This window comes from Diadema antillarum, unplaced genomic scaffold (assembly GCF_040938485.1).
Source record: "Diadema antillarum isolate AM-2024a unplaced genomic scaffold, OU_Dant_1.0 seq00000663_RagTag, whole genome shotgun sequence".
NCBI classification, from domain to species: Eukaryota; Metazoa; Echinodermata; class Echinoidea; order Diadematoida; family Diadematidae; genus Diadema; species Diadema antillarum.
In genome coordinates, this window is record NW_027271575.1 from 101,441 (window position 1) to 123,587 (window position 22,147).

A 22,147-nucleotide genomic window follows, 5' to 3' on the forward strand; every position below is an offset into this window, starting at 1 on the left:
GGTTGTCGTAAAATTCATTTGCATTATTGATTCAAAGAGGCATTCGTATAACGAACTGAAGATGATTTGAAAAGAAAGAAACGTTATCATAGTTTATATAACTGCATTCCTCTAAGTTAGGAGATTTTTTAAAATCATTTCTGTACAATGAATTGTGATTTAGAAGTTGAATTATGGAGAGAATAGATACCCATGCAGTTTGAGTAAAAAAAAAGCTGACATAAAGAATATCCCTTGTTATGTTACAACGTGAGGTACCTTTGAAAAGGTTTAATTCTCTCTATGTGTGATGATTGACATACTTTAAAATGTTTACCAATAACGCTTGATATACATATATACATATATATATACATTCAAATTCATGATTTTCTTCCGTCGAGATGTTTTCATTACAACTGATTGACAAATTGCCCTACATCGACCGAAATAAGCACTGAAGTGATCAGTGTTTTAGTAGTAGTCATGATAAAAAATCATGGGCGTACATACTCGAGCAGGAATCGAACCTACGACCTCCTGATCACCGGACAGGCGTCATCTCCACTAGACCACCGAGCTTTCGCCCGAAAGCAAGTGTTGGTTCAAACACTGATCAATTCAGTGCTTATTTACGTCGATGTAGGGCAATTTGTCAATCAGTTGCAATGAAAACATCTCGACGGAAGAAAATCATGAATTTGAATAACAAAGCAGTACCCGCTGCATGCTATAAGGATCAGAACCAACACTTGTTTTCGGGCGAAAGCGTGGTGGTCTTGTGGAGATGACGCCTGTTCGGTGATCAGGAGGTCGTAGGTTCGAATCCTGCTCGAGTATGTACGCCCATGATTTTTTATCATGGCTACTACTAAAACACTGATCAATTCAGTGTTTATTTACGTCGATGTAGGGCAATTTGTCAATCAGTTGCAATGAAAACATCTCGACGGAAGAAAATCATGAATTTGAATAACAAAGCAGTACCCGCTGCATGCTATAAGGATTAGAACCAACACTTGCTTTCGGGCGAAAGCTCGGTGGTCTAGTGGAGATGACGCCTGTCCGGTGATCAGGAGGTCGTAGGTTCGAATCCTGCTCGAGTATGTACGCCCATGATTTTTCATCATGGCTACTACTAAAACACTGATCAATTTAGTGCTTATTTACGTCGATGTAGGGCAATTTGTCAATCAGTTGCAATATATATGTATATATGTATATATGTATATATATAGTGTATATGTATATATAGTGTATATATATATATATATATATATATATATATATATATATATGAGTATATGAATATAAGAACGACCCAAGTCCATGGAAGATCATTTCGAGTAAACTAAAAAAAACTTCATATCTTTTTTATTTGTCCAATGATATGCTATTTAACTGTGATGGGAAGGCAACATTGTGTATACAAATTAGAACATACATTATTATGACAATTAACATTTACATTAATTGTGGAGAGGCCATTTTGTGTGGTGGACTTGGGTCGTTCTTTGATTCATATGGACTTGGGTCGTTCTTTGATTCATATACATGATATTCTGCTATAGAGATGGGAGAAGGATGAGAGAGGGCGCTATTATATGAATGTAAGAATGACCCAAGTCCTTCATTCTTTCATTAATATAAGATTTAACTCATTCATTTCAGGCACTTCCGCGGGTAATTAGGATTTATCATTTACACATAAGATGAATCCATGCATAAGCAACAATTTCCCATGTCAAACTGAATTTAGCCAAGAATTGGACTTGGGTCGTTCTTATATTCATATACTCATATATATATATATATATATATATATATATATATATATATATATGATATTAAGAAAATTATTCATATTGCCGATGATTTATACATCTGTATTTTTTCGCTTCTCTCAAAGTATACGTACAAAACAATGTGCTTTTGTTGTGACGTTGATAAGTCATTGAAGATAATGACATTATGATTTAAAGTCAAACAAAACATGACTAGGTTTCGATTTTGTATTCCATTTCCTTGCTTTTTTTTTATTGTGCAACACTTTTATAGAGCATAAATGACGTGCTTAAGATGTGAAGTAATGGTATCAAAACCTCCATATTTTTCATCTATCTAATCATTTGTCTCTCGTTGATTTTGTTGCATAAGAAATCAACAAACTAATGTCAGTTTTCATCAATCTTTTTCACCTTATATGAATATGAGCATCTGCCCCGTATAATGGAAAATACAAACGATACAAGAAATATGCCCTATACATTCAATAAATATTGTACTTTCCCACGGGAGGGGCCGTCAGCCCAGTCAAGCCATTGCTTACGCTGATGGTCTCCTGCTTCCTTTTTGAATCAAATTTATTGCCTTTTCTGTATTAGTATCAATATGCAATCATCTGAAAGGAATTAAGATTAGAACATTACATACACCAATCATGTAGATGTACATGTTAACAAAGTTAAGAGAGTCATGTCAATTTCATATTGAAGTATATTCAAACTCACCTTGTGTCAACCATAACTATGAAGTCGTGTTGCGGATGTATACTACACATACATTCTTCTTGGTTTTTTTTTTTTAAACTAAAAATTATGCCCGTCATTTCCTTCTCACCTTAATTTCTTATACTCCAATCTAGGAAGCATGACCGATTTTTGCATTATCAAAGATGAAAAGAAATTCAAAACGAAATATGCTAATATCAAATTAGAACTTGAACCTGTCCACACGCACAAAAAAAAAAAGATAAAGAACGTTCATGCTCTCCACACTTTGCTTCTCCTGTGAGCGCGAGCTTTTATTCTTCTGACGTCACAACAGGGTAAGCATTTTTCTCTATACATCTGCTATACATGTATATGATTCCTCGATACCCATGACTTACTGGATTAGATATTCTTAACGCTCCAATTTGCGAATGAACGAACATAAAAGTGCATCGAGAAATAGGTGTATACATTCGTAAAGTCAGTTACCCTGCATCACATTTACATTAAAATGATAAACCGTTCAATGCTTTATTAACCTCCAATATACAAGATATTGTGATGCTCAGATATTGTCTGGCACAAGACCCACAGGTTTCTGCAGTGAGAGGGTTAATCCAAAGAGGTTTGAAACTTCCAAGGCGCAGTGCAAGTACGATTCTTTAAAATAACAGAAAGGAAAGCTGATTATGTTCTATTTCCACTTATAAGACAATATATATCATCCCACACCAAATTACGCTAAAAGGCGTACAAAATAGAAAAAATGTGGAGGTGAATTTTGTCAAAAGAACCTCCAGAAATCCCCTCCAACAACAATGAACAACCAATCAAAACAACTCATAAGCAACCTTAAATCGCATCAGACAATCACTGTCATGTTCTATATTTCTTTCTTGTCACCTCTCAACATCGTTAATTATTTTCAATAATTATTGTTTGTATGTATGTACATTTTGTTACATCATACCTTTATCAGACTTCTAATTGGTGGCACTGTAGATCTTGGTCTCTTGAACCCAGGCTCACGGTCATGCGCACAAATTCGCGAAACATTTGTGCTTGCTTCCTGAGCTTCTCCAAAGATGTGAAACGTGCCTGTAAGATTTTTTTTTTTCTCTCTCTTTTCTTTTCTTAATAGTGACTTGCCTTTTCTTCTTTCACTTTGTCTTATGAGGATCTTGTTCCCGACTGATTATCATTTTGTGAGGTGTTTGCTCATGTCCACTCATATTTGACGAGACAGTAAATTAGAACGTGCCTAGCGGTTGGCGAAACAAACCCTTTTCAATTAAAGGACAAGTTCACCTTCATAAACGTGTGAATTGAGAGAATGTAGCAATATTAGTAGAACACATCAATTCACATGTATTTATAGGTAAACTTATCCTTTGAGATGGGGGGGGGGGGTTATCTGTCAAGATCCGTGCAGTGGTCTTCCTGTCAGCAGCAGGTTCAGTGGAGGAGAGCCAACAAGGCGTTCTTGAAGTCCCCGGAAACCTCCTTCTCCAGGTCGTCCTTGAGGTCTCGTCCATACTTTGCTTGGTACGCATGCCGAATATCAGCCAAGTCAACCTAAAGAAATCAATTTAGACACTTTTGTTCATTAAATTTAAAATCAACGCGCAGTAAAGCACACTATCACAAACACACGCAAACATAAATAAACCTCAACATGCTTATACAGATATATCCTGTGAATGCTTTGATTTGATATTATTTTTGTTTTAAAAAAAAGGTTGTAAACTGTTGGAAGCCATCATCTCGAGTCAAGTACTAGCAATACACTATAGATTTCCGCTGTCACCATATCATTCCTCTTCTTTCTTTCTTTTTTGTCTATCATATGACGCCGAAATTCTGATCCTTGTTTACATAAAAAATTATTAGAAAGATAACCGACACATCTGACGTTCATGTGTGCAATTATTTAGATAATTGAAGATAAATCCATCCCTGTTAATTTCATATTTCCGTTTCCTGCATGTCTGTGATTTCCATTTTCATCTCATGGAGGTGCGTAAGGGTGTTATCTTTGTTTTTGTCACTATTTCTTTCATTTGCTTTGATGGTACACACATGCCGAATACATAGTCCCGAATTAAGTTATCGGCTCCGCGAAGTGCTAGTGACTGCTTGTACTATCAATGTTTGGGTTATATGGATTATTCCTTCACGGGTGAGAATTGAATCATTGCTCCTTTGCAGAGGTCTGTCTTAATGCAATTCCCACCGCGCTCCACCTTTCCACAGTCCACGCTGCCATCCACCTGATAACTCACTTCACATCTCATGACGAAGATTCGGACAAGACAAGCCTCGTCCGTCCCGGCTCCCTTCATGGCCTTGTGCAACTTGTGTACGTAGTACTTCACTGGGTTGTCGATGAATTTAACTGAACAGCCAGAAAAGAAAAAAGAAACACACCAGACACGTTAGAATTGTTTGATCCTGGAAATTTAAACCCGCTCCCTCTGTTACACAGCTTGGGCACATGATAAATGATCAGTTATGAATGCAGGAAATAAATTCACTCTGACATCATTACATCATTTTTTTTTTGTCCATTTACCATGTTGTCAATCGAAAGCACACAAAAGAAAAACAAAGGAGTTACTTCAACGGGTTCATATCTCTATCTGTTCATGAATTTTCTAATGTGTTTGCATCATATCTGAAAGACATTTCGCAGTAACAACTTGCTTGCAACTTCTTGAGTGTTTGTCTCTTGAATTAACATGCAAACCACGTACAAATATGGCGGCCGGACAAAAGACGCATCACACAAAATTACGTACGCACATTGATTTCGTAAATTCGTAGCAAAGTAGATCCGTTCTGGCTTTGTATAGGAAACCATCGTATAAACTTAATGTCCCTGGTCCGAGTTTGCTGCAGGCAGCAACTGTTGTGCCCTTGAGCAACTCATTCTACATTCATTACCTATTCCTTTGGAGATGGACTAATGCTAATGTTGTGGGTTCCTGGCAGCTTACTCATGAGCATTTAAAGTGATTCCATGGTATCCATTTCCAATAAGCCTAAACACCCACCAGCGCATGTGGTGATGGTCGCGTACAAACACACAATGTGTCTACTGTTACAGTTCGTTATTATCAAGGTTCGTTATTCCGAAAGTGAAGTAGTGTTCGTAATAATTCCGAAGGTTCAATCGCGTGAACCTTCTTTTCATTTTCGGAACGAACCTTCCTTGCTGGAAAAAACGCAGTGTGCCACAGTGTGTTCACAATCAGTTCACATAGTCGACTGTGTGAAAAAGCTCGAATGTAACAGTATGGAGATGATTTCACACTGTGGATTGTTTTTCTTAATATATACAAAGAGTTCACATATATTCTGTTTTACACTGTGAATTGATGATTCACAATGTATTCACAATGTTAAAGCACCGGAATTCAACAGTGTGAAGAGATTTCACACCATGCCCAAATGTGTTCACACCCCACAGTGGAACACTGCGTTCTTTCCGACAGTGTCAGTTCATCTTAGGATTAACGAATGTTCTGAATAACGAACTGTCAGAGTAAAGTCACAAATGTTCGGACTAACGACCATTATCATACGCGGATTGATGCACATTAGGTATAGAGATTTTTTTTGTATGTGTGTGTGTGTGTGTGTGTGTGTGTGTGTGTGCGTGTGTTCCGAAATTACGCACCTCGGGAATAACGAAACTTATTTCATTTTCGGATTAGTGAACCTTCGGAACAGCGAACATACACAGGAACACAAATAGATAATGACTATAAAAGAGAGAGCAGGATGACATTACTGATGTTGAGATATCCACGCTTCAGATCTCCGGACATTTCGCTTTTGATGACTGATTTGAGAGATGTTCCAGTCGCCTGATTGGGTCAGACAGAAACAAAGAATATCATTGTTAAACCTATGTGAGCGTTTATATTCTCATGCGTTGAATGAAGAATTGAAATCATTAATTTTACATTCTTGAGCCTCAACAGGCCGGGACATGTTGTGATATTCAATGTAATCAAATTATATCAGATTTTATAGATATAACATAAGCAATAATCAGCCACGCATGAATAATGCTTAATCATAACAAACATGTATTGTAAATAAAACGGGCGTAGTATCTTATATCTTCGATTTCATCTGATTGTTCTGCCTCCAGTTGTGGTGGGTAAAATGCGGGGAAGTATAACACCTATATGTTCATGAAATTACTGCATTGTGTTGAACAACTTTTTTAATTTCATGATAAATAGTATTCGAATGATTAAAGCGCTACCAACAATCAATAACTCAAAATGATGAAGATTAAAAAGACACTGATGGGGATGCATGAACGAAAGGGAGCAAGAATGGAGATCTAGCAACATTCAGCACAGGAAATATAAAATAAGACTTGAGCGCCTCCCTAATGTATTCCCTTTTCAAACGAATGTTTCAGTAGAATTTCAATGGAATGACTTGATATGGTGCCCATTCCTTCATCGAGAAAAGTATAGAGGAAACGAGAAATGTTTTTGTTGAAAGTAACATGTTTCATTCAATTTTACTGGCTTGGGCGCTGACACATTCATAAAAGGAGCCATTTTGTTAACATACAAGAAGTTTAGAGTAGTTAAAGTATCGCCTTTGTAATGAAGTAGCTACATTATAGGGTTTCGATTATGATTGCTGTGTGTTATCTGAAGTAATGCAAGAGAATGAGTAACGAAATGTCAACACGCCCCACTAGTTAGGCGGGGTGTACTTCCCTGATATCCACAGTTATACTCGTGGATGCAGCTGTATAAGCACGTCACGAGAACAGACACCCACGAGTCATACTGTTCACAATTTTTGGAACCCACGAGTAACGCAGCCCATAAGACATACAGTCCATGAGTTCGACACTAAGGAAAGGCCAAAGAGACCCACACACTTTGTTGTAATCATGGTACAGACGAACTCGTGGGCTGTTTTATCTATTGTCGAACTCGAGAGCCTTATTTGTCAGTGTAGAACTGTTGATCAGTGTGATTAAGTAGGGCTGTTTGACTCATGGAACTTTTGAATGTCGAACTTGAGGGCTGTATGACTCGTGGGTGTCGGTGTCGTAGGATGAGCCCCTACTCGTAGTCACGAGTTCCAACACCTACCTCTTCGTAAGCACGGAACACCAGCCGAAGATGTCCGAAGCTTCTGCCGACCAAAATGCGCTGAAACTCCGACTCGTCAGTCCCCCACTGGGCCGCTCCGGCCTTCAAATGGAACAATGAGTCAAGAATACAGCTGGGTTAGTCTGAATCAAGAATAATACTTGTTCCTGACTTTGTGATTTAATCATGAACACCAACAGTAATATGAGTACTACTTACACTCTTAAAACATCCGAGTCAGAACTGACCCGGAACTGGGTCCGTAGGGGTCACACACAGTTCCGGGTCAGAAATGACAAGGAATGGGGTCAGAAATGACCCATTCAGAGTCATGAATTGGGTCAGGGTAACCCCATTCGGGGTCTTCATGACCAAATTCCAAGTCATTTTTGACCCGGAACGGTGTGTGACCCAAACGGATCCAGTTCCGGGTCAGTTCGGACTCGGATTTTTTTTAGAGTGTAGGCGGCTTACATACAGCGCGTCTTTCGGATCCGGAAAATTGCAGTTTGAATCTCAGATGAAAACTCGTCTGCTGTGGAAGCTAATTGTACATGTTTGTCTTTCTTCTGCACGACATTAGTTTGACGTTGCCCATAGTGCTTTAAACTATGAACTTAGAACTTTTGAATCTGTCTCGTTAAAAGATATGAATGCAACAGCAATACTATTGCAATTGATTTTTTTCACAAATATTTCAGTCAAATCAAAAGAATTGGACAACAAACACACCAGTGACACAGACGTTATTACTCGAATGAAATTAAAACTTTATTCTGTACATCTGCAAGGACCATTTCAGCTGAAAAATAGGTGCGAAATTCAGATAGGGGATCTTGTAAGATATCGTGCATTAATAATTAATTTGTAAAGATTTTTGTTTATAAAATGTTAAGGGATGGATAGAATATAACCAGTTGCCAGATGTAATCATTCTGTATGTGAAATTCAAAAAAAAAAAGAAAGAAAGAAAGAAAACGGTTCATATAATACATTTTTAAATTATCTTGTTGACGTATTTGGCAGCAGTAAGGCATGATCTCATTTCCCATTCTCGTCACAATGTACCCAGTTGTTTAGTAGATTCAGGGCACCCCCCTGGTAGATTACATCAACTGATTGTACAGCAGGCTTCAGAGATATGTTTCAAGCCCTTTGTGGGAACGTACCTTTCAAGGCAACCCTCTATCCCCAGTTATATTTCTTCCCTGTTTTAACCCTCATCTGGAATATTTAATTTTTTTTTTTGAAATGCAAGTATGGTTATGACATCAACGGACACAAGTGGTCATTAATATCTTTTATGCAGACGATTAAACGCCATCACAAAAAAGAGGGTATATTATATATATATATATATATATATATATATATATATCACATGTATCAGAATTCAACGCTCACTGTCAGTTTATGGGTCTTTCCCTAAAGCCTGCAAAATGTTTAAGTTTGTTAATTGGTAGTGTATTAGTGTAATATTTTTTATTGGTATAATGATTATGTAATATGGAAGTAGATTACACTGAAAGAAGGCCCACTACAGTTTTTAGGACCACGGATATTTTCTCAGTGGGAAAGTTAATGAAGTTTTTTGATTTTCTATTAAACGAAATCAGAAAAAAAAATGCAGAACATCGACCGATTATTGGTCCGTCCGGAGTATGAAGTTTCCATAAATGTCTGATATAATTTCGTTTTAGTTTATAGAATTGATATAAATGTTATAATGATTGAAGACCTGAATATAAGAACGACCCAAGTCCAATTTTTGGCAAAATTCAGTAAATGTTTGACATGGGAAATTGTAGCTTATGCATGGACTCATCTTGTGTATAAATGATAAATCCTAATTACCCCCGGAAGTGCCTGAAATAAATGAGTTAAATCTTATATGAATGTAAGAATGAAGGACATGGGTCATTCTTACATTCATATTATAGCGCCCTCTCTCGTCCTTCTCTCATCTCTATAGCAGAATATCATGTATATGAATCAAAGAACGACCCAAGTCCATCACACAAAATGGCCTCTCCACAATTAATGTAAATGTTAATTGTCATAATGATATATTATGTTCTAATTTGTATATACAATGTTGCCTTCCCATCACAGTTAAATAGAATATTATTGGACAAATAAAAAAGATATGAAGTTTTTTTAAGTTTATTCGAAATGGTCTTCCATGGACTTGGGTCGTTATATTCATATACTCGATTGTTAGTGTTAAATATCATTGTTGATACTGGCGCATTAATCTCACAGATGTTATTTGTATTGTATGTTTTTAAAATTGTGATTTGTAACTTTCGATGTATACCTCCAATTATCTAAGGGGATAATTGACTTGGTTATGTATAAACATTTTCTTGAATAAAGAAATGATTTAATCCAATCTTGTCAAAGATTTTTGAAAATAATGAGAATATCAATATTTGCCGACATTTTTTTTTTCCGTCAAATGATTCCATCTTATCGAATTGCTAAAATAACATTGGCTATTTTTAATCTCGTTGGGGCAAGTTCTGTTGACAAAGTAGATAATTATGAATTATGAGTTAGAGGTTTCAGCAACAAATGAATTACTTTCATTTGTGAGTATCTGGCAAAAAGAAAAAGAAACAGAAATATATTAATAATGATGTTCTTGGTATATAAGATAATGCACCTTAAGTATTTCTAATCACGTAATGAACATGCAAATTCAATTTGAATTTCAATTATTTCTAGCTCACCTCGTAGAGTGCCTTTGCATCCGCCATCGCTTGACTCCCGTCGGGATGGGCGTGCTCGTCTCGAGCGCCCTCAACGATAACAAAGAAAATGAACAGCCGTCAATAAATCAACATCGATAAGCAGTTATATCACAATCGATGATGGTGATAATGATAATGATGATCATGATCATGATAATAGTAGTAATAATAATAAGTTATGATTTTGAAAGTTCCATATTTCCAGGATCCCAAAATATTTTTAATAGTTAGATGTAAATGTCTTACTTCTATTTTCATCTTCTTATTGCTACTATCAACAATGTATTTATATGCTATAGCAATACAAATTGCTGAGTTCATCAGAAAAAAAAAGAAAGAAGAAGAGATTATTACAATATGCAGCAAAGACTACATTGTTTTGAGATCTTGTTTAGAGCATTACTTTGTAGGGAATAACAGCTTCTTTTGAGGGATCTTTTTTTCTTCATTAGCGATTTCAAAGTGTGTGTGTGTGTGTGTGTGTGTGTGTGTGTGTGTGTGTGTGTGTGTGTGGTGTATGTGTGTATGCGTGTGCGAGCTGTTTAACTCTTCTCACCACTGAGAGACCGACGAGAAGTCGCTCAAGATCGCCGCTGGTGTCGCTCTTCAAATCCTTCTCGAGGTCGCCGTATCCCCCTTTCAGGAAGAAAAAGTAATTCAACCAATGAATTAAACAAAGAAACAAACACAGAGCTGAAAGGTTTTTCAATCGGAGAAATTACAAATCTAATGATCATGACAACAAAATCTGACGTCAAATTGATATTATTGTCATTATTATTATTATTATTGTTGTTTCCATCATCATCACCATAATAATCATCAATAATTATTGAAAATGATTCTCAAGTGTGACTGTAGAGTATGAGTAAAGAAATCCGAAGGCTGTCTTGTTATTTCGGTATATGTAAATCATTATCATAATCACACGTTATCAATAAAAAGAAGACTTGTCGTCTTAATCTGCTTACCATCTTGATAGGCCTTTCTGATTTCCGCAATTTCCTGTTATACGATAGCAAAGAATAATAATGCATAAATGGATACTTCCGTTCAAATGTCTCACATTATACCTCTTCACATCACAGTCCTCTCAGGTACGCAACAAATTTATAAGAAATGTATAATTTTAAAGATACAGTACATGAAAAACAAGACATGGATAACATGGAAAAGATGACAGCATTTAATTATTTGATCCGGCACCTCGCCGTTTGTCTCCTAAAGGCCGTGTCACACCAGCCTTGCGTGCGACTTGCAAAGAACAATTTTGACTACCCGGAGGTCCCCGTAGATATATCCGCACATGACAGTACCTAGCATGTATCTCAAAAGTAGTCGCCCGGAGGTGCGCATGCATATCTTTTTTACCCGCAACCGTGTTTAGGCCCTGTCACACCTTTCCGGGCAAGCTACTCGGGCTTGTTACGTGTAGGGATTTTCTAGCATACCGGACATTCCTGAGGGCGGAAAGGATTTGTGCGAGTCAGCGCATGTGTCTTACTTGCTGGACGCGTTATACTTGCGAGTATACTGTCTGACCTTTGTACCAGTCGCGTGGGGGCTGACAACTTAGTGAAGGAATTCCTCTAATGGAATGGCTGAAATCTCACAGAATTTCATTATCTTGGCTGCATATGGGACTGCGAAGTACCTGCGTGGGAATTGCCTGGGAAGTACTGCCGCTAAGGGTCTCCTACTGCCGTTCTGCGTGGACCTCTACGGGCATTCCCGCGACTCACCCGGAAAAAAGTTTTGGTCATACTCAAAACTTGGCTGCGGTTAAATCGGACTTGCGTGAGCACCTCCGGGCAACTACGTGCTAGATACTGTCAGATGCGGACCAACTGCGGAGAGCTCCTTGGAGTAAATTTGTTTCCCCGCAAGTCAAGCCGCAGAAGTTCCCCCGTACGGTATGACAAGGCATGAATGAAAATTGCAAACATTCTTGTTCGCCCGCTGAAAATCTTCTACGTGCTGGAAACTACCTCCTCGCCAGAAGCCCGCGTTATGGTGTGACACGGCCTTAAGGAAAATTTCCATGAGCTAAACACGTGCTAAACGCGGGTAGACATGTTTGTCCGATAGCTCACGTAAGGTTTAACTATGCAATACTGCGCATGTCTCTTACTGCTGTGGGCATGACAAGAATCTTTCATTCTCAGGTGCCGTGCCCATTCAATTCAACTCAATTCAATTCAATTCAACTCAATTCAATTCAATTCAATTCAACTCAATTCAATTCAATTTAGTTCAATTCAATTCAATTCAATTCAATTCAATTCAACTCAATTCAATTCAATTCAGTTCAATACAATACAATTCAATTCAATTCAATTCAATTCAATTCAATTCAATTCAGTTCAATTCAATTCAATTCAAATCAATTCAATTCGATTCAGTTCAATTCAATTCAATTTCATTTTCTTTTCTTATTTCCAAAGAACAGAACATGATATTACATGATATGAAAAAACAAAATGAATCTTGAGTACACATTTTTAGACTGTATCTACTAATTGAAAGAATGTATGCCCAATGTTTCATATAAAAATTTGTTACATTGTCCATTTTCTGAAAGAGAATAAGAAAAGTAAAATCAGGTGTCTACTCATAAAACAGGGTTTGTATATTGCGGTCAACGCAAATACTTGGATTTTCTTGGAACAAAAAATTGCAAGTGAACTATAGAAAGTAATTCAGAGCATATAATGTCATTACAAAGCAGAAAAAACAGAAAAAACACGATGAAAATACAAACACAAACAAAAAAAAACACAGCAACATGAACTGAATATGAATTGCCTATGAGCTTTTATTGAATGATCGCAACAGGAATGATTAACTTATGCAATTCATTATCTGGGGATGATGAAAACATTTTTGACACACGTATCAAGGTTTACGTGAAAACGACCCCCCATGGGTAAAGTTTATACTTACAGCGTCGTTTCTGGCACACAGGATTTCAAGTAAAGCAGCTTCATCAGTTCCAGCCCCCTGTGGGCAGCAACAAACGAATGAACAACATCATGAAACGTTCCTTTTTCTACCGTCTTATGCTTGCAAATACATAAGGTCAGCATTGTTATCTAAATTTCAGGATACGAATTTATAAATACTAGCATCTTTGTGAATGATGTGTGACATTTATAGTGGGAGCTTTGCACCTTCCTTTGCGCGTAATTTTCCTACAAACAAACGACGCTATAATTATGAATGCTGTTTTATCGTCATCATCATCATTATCATTATCATCATCATCATCATCATCATCATCATCATCATAATCATATATTTATTATTACTTTTAACTGCTATCTTGGATAGGTCTGCCTTACCCTCATAGCCTTCTTCAGACATCGAGCGTCGTACTTTGCCGGCTCGTCCATCAGACCGACGATCACATCTTCGAAGTCGCCACTGAGCTCGCTCTTGAGGTTACGGACGAGATCCTACAGACAAAGCATCGGAATAAAGGGAATACATATTGATACAATTTTATACATCAATTGTACTGCAGCGGCAATAAGTTTGGTAGTTATATTCTTTTTAAGCTTTTTAAACAGATGAGCATTCTTTCAGCCTGTGACTGGCTGTGATCTGGGTTAATGCTGGTCCACCCCCCCCCCCCCCCGAGCGAGTAAACACACAAACACACAAACAAACAAACAAACAAACAAACAAACAAACAAACAAACAAACAAACAAAAACCCAAACAAATAAACAAGCACATACACACAAACATACACACAAATAAACCACCGTAGAGTCTTGCCTAACCGCCATAATAACGTCTGATGGTTGCATTTTGCTATTCAACATTTATCACTGACTGATATGAATATGTAACAACCGTTTATAAAGCATTATGACTTATTTCTTTCATCAGACCTTGGTTAGTTTTATTTCGTGTAATTATTCTAGTACGTTGATAAGTGTTGTACCATTCCATGTCACAGCAGTCGTATTGGTCAATTAAAATAATTTCCTCGCACTTTATTATTCTTGGTAAGAGCAGTAGGACCTACTCTACCGATTATTAAAACATTAAAAAATGTGGAGAATATTGGCGAGCCTTTGTATGCGGTGTCATGACAGATTGTAAGAGTGAGAAGGAGGGAATTGAAAAAGGGAGAGAGTTTCCAGATTTTTGTAATCTAAAATACTTGGTAATTATTGGCAAAATGTTTCTATTCAAAGGTTACTTCCTATTTTTCTTCTAGAAATGTACAATTGATAGATGGATACAAAATATTGTATCATCAAAATCATATCCGGATGATAACGTTAACGACATTATTGCATTGAAAGCAGATAACTAAATAGAAATAACGCAAGAACAATAATGGCAATGAAAAGTTTTATATCAAAAGACTTACCCGTCCATACGTGGCCTTGTAATGAGCTTTCAGGACCTGACGCTGAGCGTTGCTACGGTTACACAGGATCTCAATGATCTGTTTCTCGTCAGTTCCTTCAAGGAAAGAAAGATTAAGAATATTTATACCATGAAATCTCTTTCAAGGCACTTTGATTTTATGTTCTATCGATTTTATATTCTATTGATGAGTTAGCTCAGTCGGGAGCACGCCTACCTCCCGATACTAAGGACCCCGGTGGTGAGAGAGTTGTAATCAGGCACGTAAAAGATCCCCCTTCATTAATTCATCCAAGAGCATGTGTTAAACCCGGTGAAGTGGTCCCAACTTACAGCCTTACATCCAACTGGACTCCATGGAAGAACAGCTATTGCCGCTTTATGAGCTATCCAGCCATCTTCGCTGATGAAAATGAAACAACAGCAACAATAACAACAACAATATATACAATTCATCGAAATAAAAGCATGGAATATCATAGAGACAAATATTGTGGTATCGGTTTTAGTTCGTTATTCCGAAGGTTCGTTATTTTTGATACGCAACTACATTTCATTTTCGGATAAAGAATCTTCGGGTTAAAGAATCCATGAAGGGGAAAAAACGCCACAAATGTTGATAAACAAACCCTATTTTCTTTTCGGATTAACGCGTGAGCATCTATGGGGATAGGGAGTTTCTGTGTTTCGGAATAACGGACCTTCAGAATAACGAACATCAGCCATTGTAACACACACAGAGACGCCAAACTTTAACATTAAGTTGATTTAAAAACTCCATTTTGCATTCATATCAATGTTAAATGGGAAATACACTGTAAACAGGACTGGCCTTACTTTTATATTGCTAATATATAGAAAGCTTTGAAGAACACTTTCGATCTTCTTCTTCTTCTTCTTCTTCTGATTAAGTCTGCCTCCTTCAATAGACTGAAGATTCTTGCAGACTGGTGCTATTTACACTATAATACAATTTATTTACAGATATTTACAAGCACATAGAAAATATGACGAAAATAACTAGCCACTGTGATCAACCGTTAGACGGTTTCGAAATGATCCCACAGATGGCGTTGAAACAATTTCTGACGACAGGGAATTCCAGTTCCTTACAGTTCTTGGGAAGAACGAATGGCGATGCGATTCAGTTCTCGAATATGGTACCTGATAGGAGTGTAGTTGCGAGGCTCTCGTCAACTGAGTAGCCTGTTTGATAATATAGTCCTGTGCTGAAAGAGGTGTAAGATTATTGTGTATTTTGTACATCATAATTAGCCTGTCATTTTCTCTGCGCTGTTCCAGAGTGGTCCAATTAAGTTCTTGTAGCATTTTGGTGACACTCGAGGTGTTATGATAGCGATTTAAAGTGAATCGCGCAGCTCTTCTCTGGACCATTTCCACTTGGTGGATTAGGTTCTTGGTAGATGGATCCCAAACTGTGGAAGCATACTCAACAATTGGTCGAACCAACGTTTTGTAAGCTGTGGCTTTAACATCAGAAGATTTTATGCGAAGATTGCGTCTTAGAAATGCAAGCACGTTATTGGCTTTATTGACAGTAGTTGGGTCCACTTCAAATCAGAAGTGATGGTTACACCCAAGTACTTCACGGATTCAACAGATTCAAGAGGGGCGTTATTTAGATGATACACGTATTGCACCTTTCTTCTCTTTCCTGGATATTGTCAAAACCTTACACTTATCTGTGTTCAAATCCATCATCCATTTTTTCGCCTAGTCACCAATTTTGTTTAAGTCCTCTTAAAGATTTTGCGTATGATGTTGATTGTCGATGGTCATGTAGGAAATTGCATCGTCGGCAAAAAGGCGAACCTTTTGTATTTTCCGATCCAGAATCAAACAAAGAGGGCATCTACATCGTTTGATGCTATATTCATGGCTCGACACTAACTTTTTTGTTTGGTGGCCCGATGGGGCCACCAAAATCCTAAATTTCAAATCTTTGGTGGCCCGAGAGAAAAATTTGGTGTCCCGAAAGAAAACAATAAAAAACATTAAAAGTCCTTTTTTCATGAGTCAAATATTTAAGATTTATGATAGTAAGAATTAGAAGTTGGACATATCTACTCATAAATAAACTTCAACAAACTTGCAACACTCACTCTCAGGCATTCATTCAGTCCTTTTCATCCATCCCTTGAACAAATTTCACTTCTAATTTCCGGCGCAAAAAGTTACGAATTTATTGACATACTTTTCAAAATATTTTGGTAGCCCGAGGCGGGCCACCAAATTTGCCCTTTTTTGAAATTTGGTGGCCCGACTTTCATTTTTGGTGGCCCCGGGCCACCGGGCCACCGTTAGTGTCGAGCCCTGCTATATTGATTGTAGGGTAAGGAAACATTCGCGTATGCTCAGTGAGGACATATTTTTGCAAAGATTGAAATTATGATTATGCTCTGAATGGAATTATGAATATCAATTCAAATTGGCGGATAGAAATATTAAGAAAGGAAACCATGACACAGTAAGTATGAGGGTGATATTGTATGCGCGCGCGTGCGTGTGTTTATGTGTTTGGGAGTAACATGATTCAGTATAGTCAAAGAATATATATTCTTTTGTACATGTCAATACTTTCTCGTGAAGAAATTGTCAGTAGGATTGATTTATAATCGAGTTGTTATGTTCAAGAGAAATGATTGGCAGTATAAGTTGATAAATGAATTAGTTTGTGTTTTGAATGACATTTGTACCGTTTATGTTCATGTTGCACCCAGAATGGGTTGATTTATGAATGATTTGAATGAAATCGATAAAATATGGAAAAACAAAAATTGTGTTTATGTGTTTGCACCGAGGGTACAATATGGGAACCGGTGCACGAACACACACCAACAAACACGAAAAGTGGAGACCGATTTTCCGATTTGCGTGTGGGTATGTTTTATGAATACACATTTATACGCGCGCGCACACACATACACACACGCACATATCATATACCCACCGAGTCCCGACATAGCCTTCCTCAATGCCTGCGCATCAGAGTCCTTGTCGAAACCTGGAAATTTGACGACTGTTGGCTGTATGGTGTGTAGTATAAAGGACAAATTCAACTTGATAATATGTTTGAAATGAGTTAATGAAGCAATATTAGTAGAACACACTCAGCGAAAGTTTGAAAAGAATCAGCTAAATTTTGTGCAAAATTTATGATTTCTAAAGTTTCAATGCCGCCTTCGCTGGTGAAGAAGATTATTAGTTTGTGATGCATTGTGTAGAACGACACAAAATATATTCTTTATCTTTTGTATTGAAAATTAAACATTTCCTCGACAAGTTCTTACTGACGTATGTTAAGAGAGACCATTCCCTTGTTTCCTGAATAGAGGCAAGTCAAGTGGTCTTATATACTTTATTTTACTTTATATTTAGTTACTATCGCTCATTGTAAATAGTATTTTTATCCAGCGATGGATGCACAAAACTTTCAAAAATGCACAACTTTTTAACGGAATGTACGATATTTCTAAAACTTTCACCGATGTGTTCTACCAATATTGCTGCAATTACTCGATTTACGCCTATATATTGGGAAATCATCTTGTTATCTATAAAGTGTGATAATTTATCAAGAAGACGGATTAAAGACGTTACAATATGGATAGCACCTGGTCTATACTGAAAACAGCACAAAGTAAGGCGGTATAGGTGATTCCAGTCCAGGGGCCCGTTTCATAAAACTTGTCATCAGTGACAACTGCCACATTTCTATGACAAATTTGCTCTCAGCCAATCAGATACAAGGATTTCAATAGCTTGTCACATCTATGACAACTTGTCACTGATGACAAGTTTTTTTGAAACGGGACCCGGATGACGATTATACAAGTCGTTAGCGTGCTATATGTGTTAGCAGCAGTTATGTTTCACTTCCAACCCCTAATTGCTTTTCTGATAGTTTATATCTGACAGTTCTGTTTATCATAATCATCCTCTACATAATTATCTTTCTCCCTCCACCTTCAACCCTTTTAAGAAAACCAGACTCCATTTTGAAATTTGATGAATAGATTGAGACTAAATGGAAATAATTGTAAAAGAAAGAAGAATTACAAGTCTTTTAACTTTCCTTAGGAAGAAAAAACCTAGTAGGCTTAATTGCCAGATATATTCTAACAATATAACGATATATTATCATCCTCACATTTTCCCAATGACATATAATATTATGGGGACAAAACTTTCTTCGTGCATCAAAACATCAAAAGAAATAATTGCAGGCCCCTATCCACAATTGTAGCATCAAGTCGACTCATACTGTCATAGTTTTGAATGGTTTTGTTTGTTTGTTTGTTTGTTTGTTTGATTCGTTTTCCATCTGAGAAGATGGCTGGATAGCCCATTTAAGCTGGTCTTCCATGGGGTCCAGTTGGGTGTGAGGTGGGACCACTTCATCGGGTTAAACACCCTGCTCTTTGCGATGAATGAATGAAGCGGGATCTTTTACGTGCATGAGTTGTTACTCTCTCATACATGGTTCTTTAGATAAAGTTTCTAAAAGGGGGACTGGTTATATCTTTATTCAACCTTAAACAGAAAATGTAAAACAATTGAAGATCTGAGAGGCGAAAGCTTTGTTTGACTTCATTTGTTTTTTCGTCACCATAAGATCAACGCGGAGTGCAGTTAAAGGGGTAGTATTGTATTGGTGGAGACGAGGATTAAGCGTGTACCCTTTTGTGAGATACTAAGAAACCACTTATGATAATCATGTTACAGATAAGAACATCATTCTATGAGAAATGCAAAGTTTGTTTGATGAAAAATCAATTTTGAAATGATTGAGATGTCCAAAAACAAAGTAAAAACAAAGAAATCCTAATAAAAAGTGTGTTCAATTTTACATTAGGATCGCTATGTTATGAATATCTTAGTCAATTTACAACCAATTCCATCAAATAAACGATCAGTTCTTCTTGGAGTTACATGCTCTTTAATATTTCATTTCATTTCATTTCATGTTAGTTCATTTCCGACGAAAGTATGCAATATGACATTTGCATATAAACAAAGCAAAGTACAATGTGACATTTGCATATTCAAATGAGATTTAAATGTACACCATTATTTTGCAGTGAAACGAAACATACTATTAGATAAAGAAATGCATAGGCAAACTGTAAGTGAATCGTAACAAAGAAAAAAAAAACGGAAATGGAGAGGACTGCTAAGAAGCCTAGCTTGTCGAATGCAGTCCCCTCGTGAGTAAGATAAGTCAAGTAATAATCAAACGAAACAATAAGACATAATTATTGCTTGGGAAAAACAGGGAACATAAAACAAACCATATACGCACACAAGATGTTAATAGGAGGTTTCTCATTATCTCATAAAAAAAGGTAGAGACCTTCAACCCTGTCTCAACCAAATCTTTACCATTCCTTTCATATTTCTTTCTCTTTTCTTTGGTCAACATAACCCTAGGATCCGAGGAAAGATGCTCCCTTAACCACACGCACACCAATGTACAAATCTTCTGACAAGTACGCATACACGCTACAAAAAACAACAACAACAACAACTATACAAGGGTATATTGGGTATTCAAATTCCCCAAGTTCCCCCCCCCCCCCATCATCGAATTCTTGAGGAATTTACCTACTATGAAGAACCATGATGCCATGGCACAAATTATCGCCAAACAACCACGGATAATCATTATTTTCTGCATTTCGAGGCCAATCCGTAGAGGTCGTACTGTTTACGCACTTTCTTTTCACGCTTATAAAGCATGCAGAGAAAATACCCAGCCTCTCAGAAGCTGCTGGAATGTAGCTATCTTAGAGTATAGTAATATCGCTGACCTTTGACTATTCCAGTTCTAATATTCTTGGATGCCCTTGTTTCGGATTTTAAGCGAGGATATTCTTTCTGGGTAAAGTTATCATACTGCCTGAGAAATGGGGGGGGGGGGGGGAGGCGAGCCCTGTATGTCTGAGGAGTGGTTTTCTTAGCGATGTTGAGGAATAGAGTTTATTAGAAGATATAAATGCAGTTTATAGCACCATCTGGAAGTAGTATATCATTATATTCTTGAAGACTAGATAAAACAAGAGGGTCTATAGCTTGTGAATGGTTTGTCCATGACCAATGTGAAACCAGAATGCCAAGATCGTGGACGAATACGAATCCAGCCAACCTATAAACTGACCTCAGTTATTTTTTACCAACTGTCTTTTGAATGCGAGATGGCTACCTTTTGTTGCTACTTCATTGAATGGTATGTAGGCCTGCAATTCCCGGGTACTTAATTTTCTCTCACAGTGCCTAACCTGCATTTTCTAAAGGGATTTAATCGTTCTTCCAGTCATTGAAAGTCAGCCAAGCAATATCTTTTAATGATATTTTTATCCCCCCCACACACACACGCACATGCACGAACAAACAGTCACAAACAGAAAGAAAATCCCGTCAGAGCTAAAAGTACCTTCTATTTATCTTAAAGGGAGGGTATAGAGAGTTGGTCGAGACCTGGATACAGGCTTCTAACTTTTTGGTGATATGCTAAGAAAACTTTTATGAATTATATAATTCGAAGAAAAAAATCAGCGTTTATTTGGTAAAGATTAGGCTTTGAAATGGCTGAGACATCAATAACAAAGAAATCATATTCATATACAGTATAAGAAGGTAGCCCGACCAGTGGCCGTGCTTCGCACGGCGACCCCGTACTCGTGTACATCGACAGGCTGTGTATAGTTAATAAAAAGTAGACCCCGGCTTTTATTGGGATCCCCTTGTTTCACTTTGTTTGGGATATTATGTCAGCCATATGAAGACCGATTTTTATCAAATAAACTTTTAATATCCTCTTAGAATGGTATGCTCTGCGACATTTCATGAGTGATTTCTTAGTACCTCCGGTTGAGGGGGACCCCCAAAATAGAAGCTCAATCCTTATCTCAAGCAATACTATACCATCACTTTGAATCTATTATAGTCCCTATTGTTTATAATAACGTTTTTCCTTTTAACACCCACGCCACCGGAGAGAAAGCTGTTTTAAAGTTTTTAAAGACAACTGTTCACAGGGAAACTGGGAAAACTGATTCAGGCAAGAAAGAAGAAAAAGAAACAAATGTGGGCAGTTTGAATTTGAGGTTTAACCCAGAGAACGATCAACTAAAGTTGAAGAGGAGAAACTACAACAGTCTATAACGTTATACATGTAGTTATACATTATGCATGTTCCGCATTAAGGTGTGTCAGCATCTTGAGCTGAACTTAGAAGTACTGTTCATTGGCTCAAAATATCATATGCCCCATCATACCTCTGGACGTCGGTATGTAAATATTTAACGGAAAAAAACACACACACACACGATATAATGATACTATACATAATAATTCGAACGTATAGTATCTGCACTTACCCTGCCCAT

At 37.2% G+C, this 22,147-nt stretch overlaps 1 protein-coding gene across 1 annotated transcript; it reads right to left on the reverse strand.

Moving 5' to 3' along the window:
- Positions 1–3,926: 3,926 nt before the first annotated feature.
- Positions 3,927–22,147, reverse strand: LOC139736798 (annexin A13-like). The gene is made up of 12 exons (XM_071647462.1): positions 22,139–22,147; positions 17,710–17,818; positions 14,740–14,834; positions 13,698–13,811; positions 13,300–13,356; positions 11,328–11,361; positions 10,913–10,992; positions 10,336–10,404; positions 7,604–7,705; positions 6,265–6,340; positions 4,754–4,866; positions 3,927–4,046 (listed from the first exon to the last, which is right to left on the reverse strand). Exons 1-12 carry the CDS (start codon positions 22,145–22,147, stop codon positions 3,927–3,929), a joined length of 978 nt encoding a protein of 325 aa, XP_071503563.1.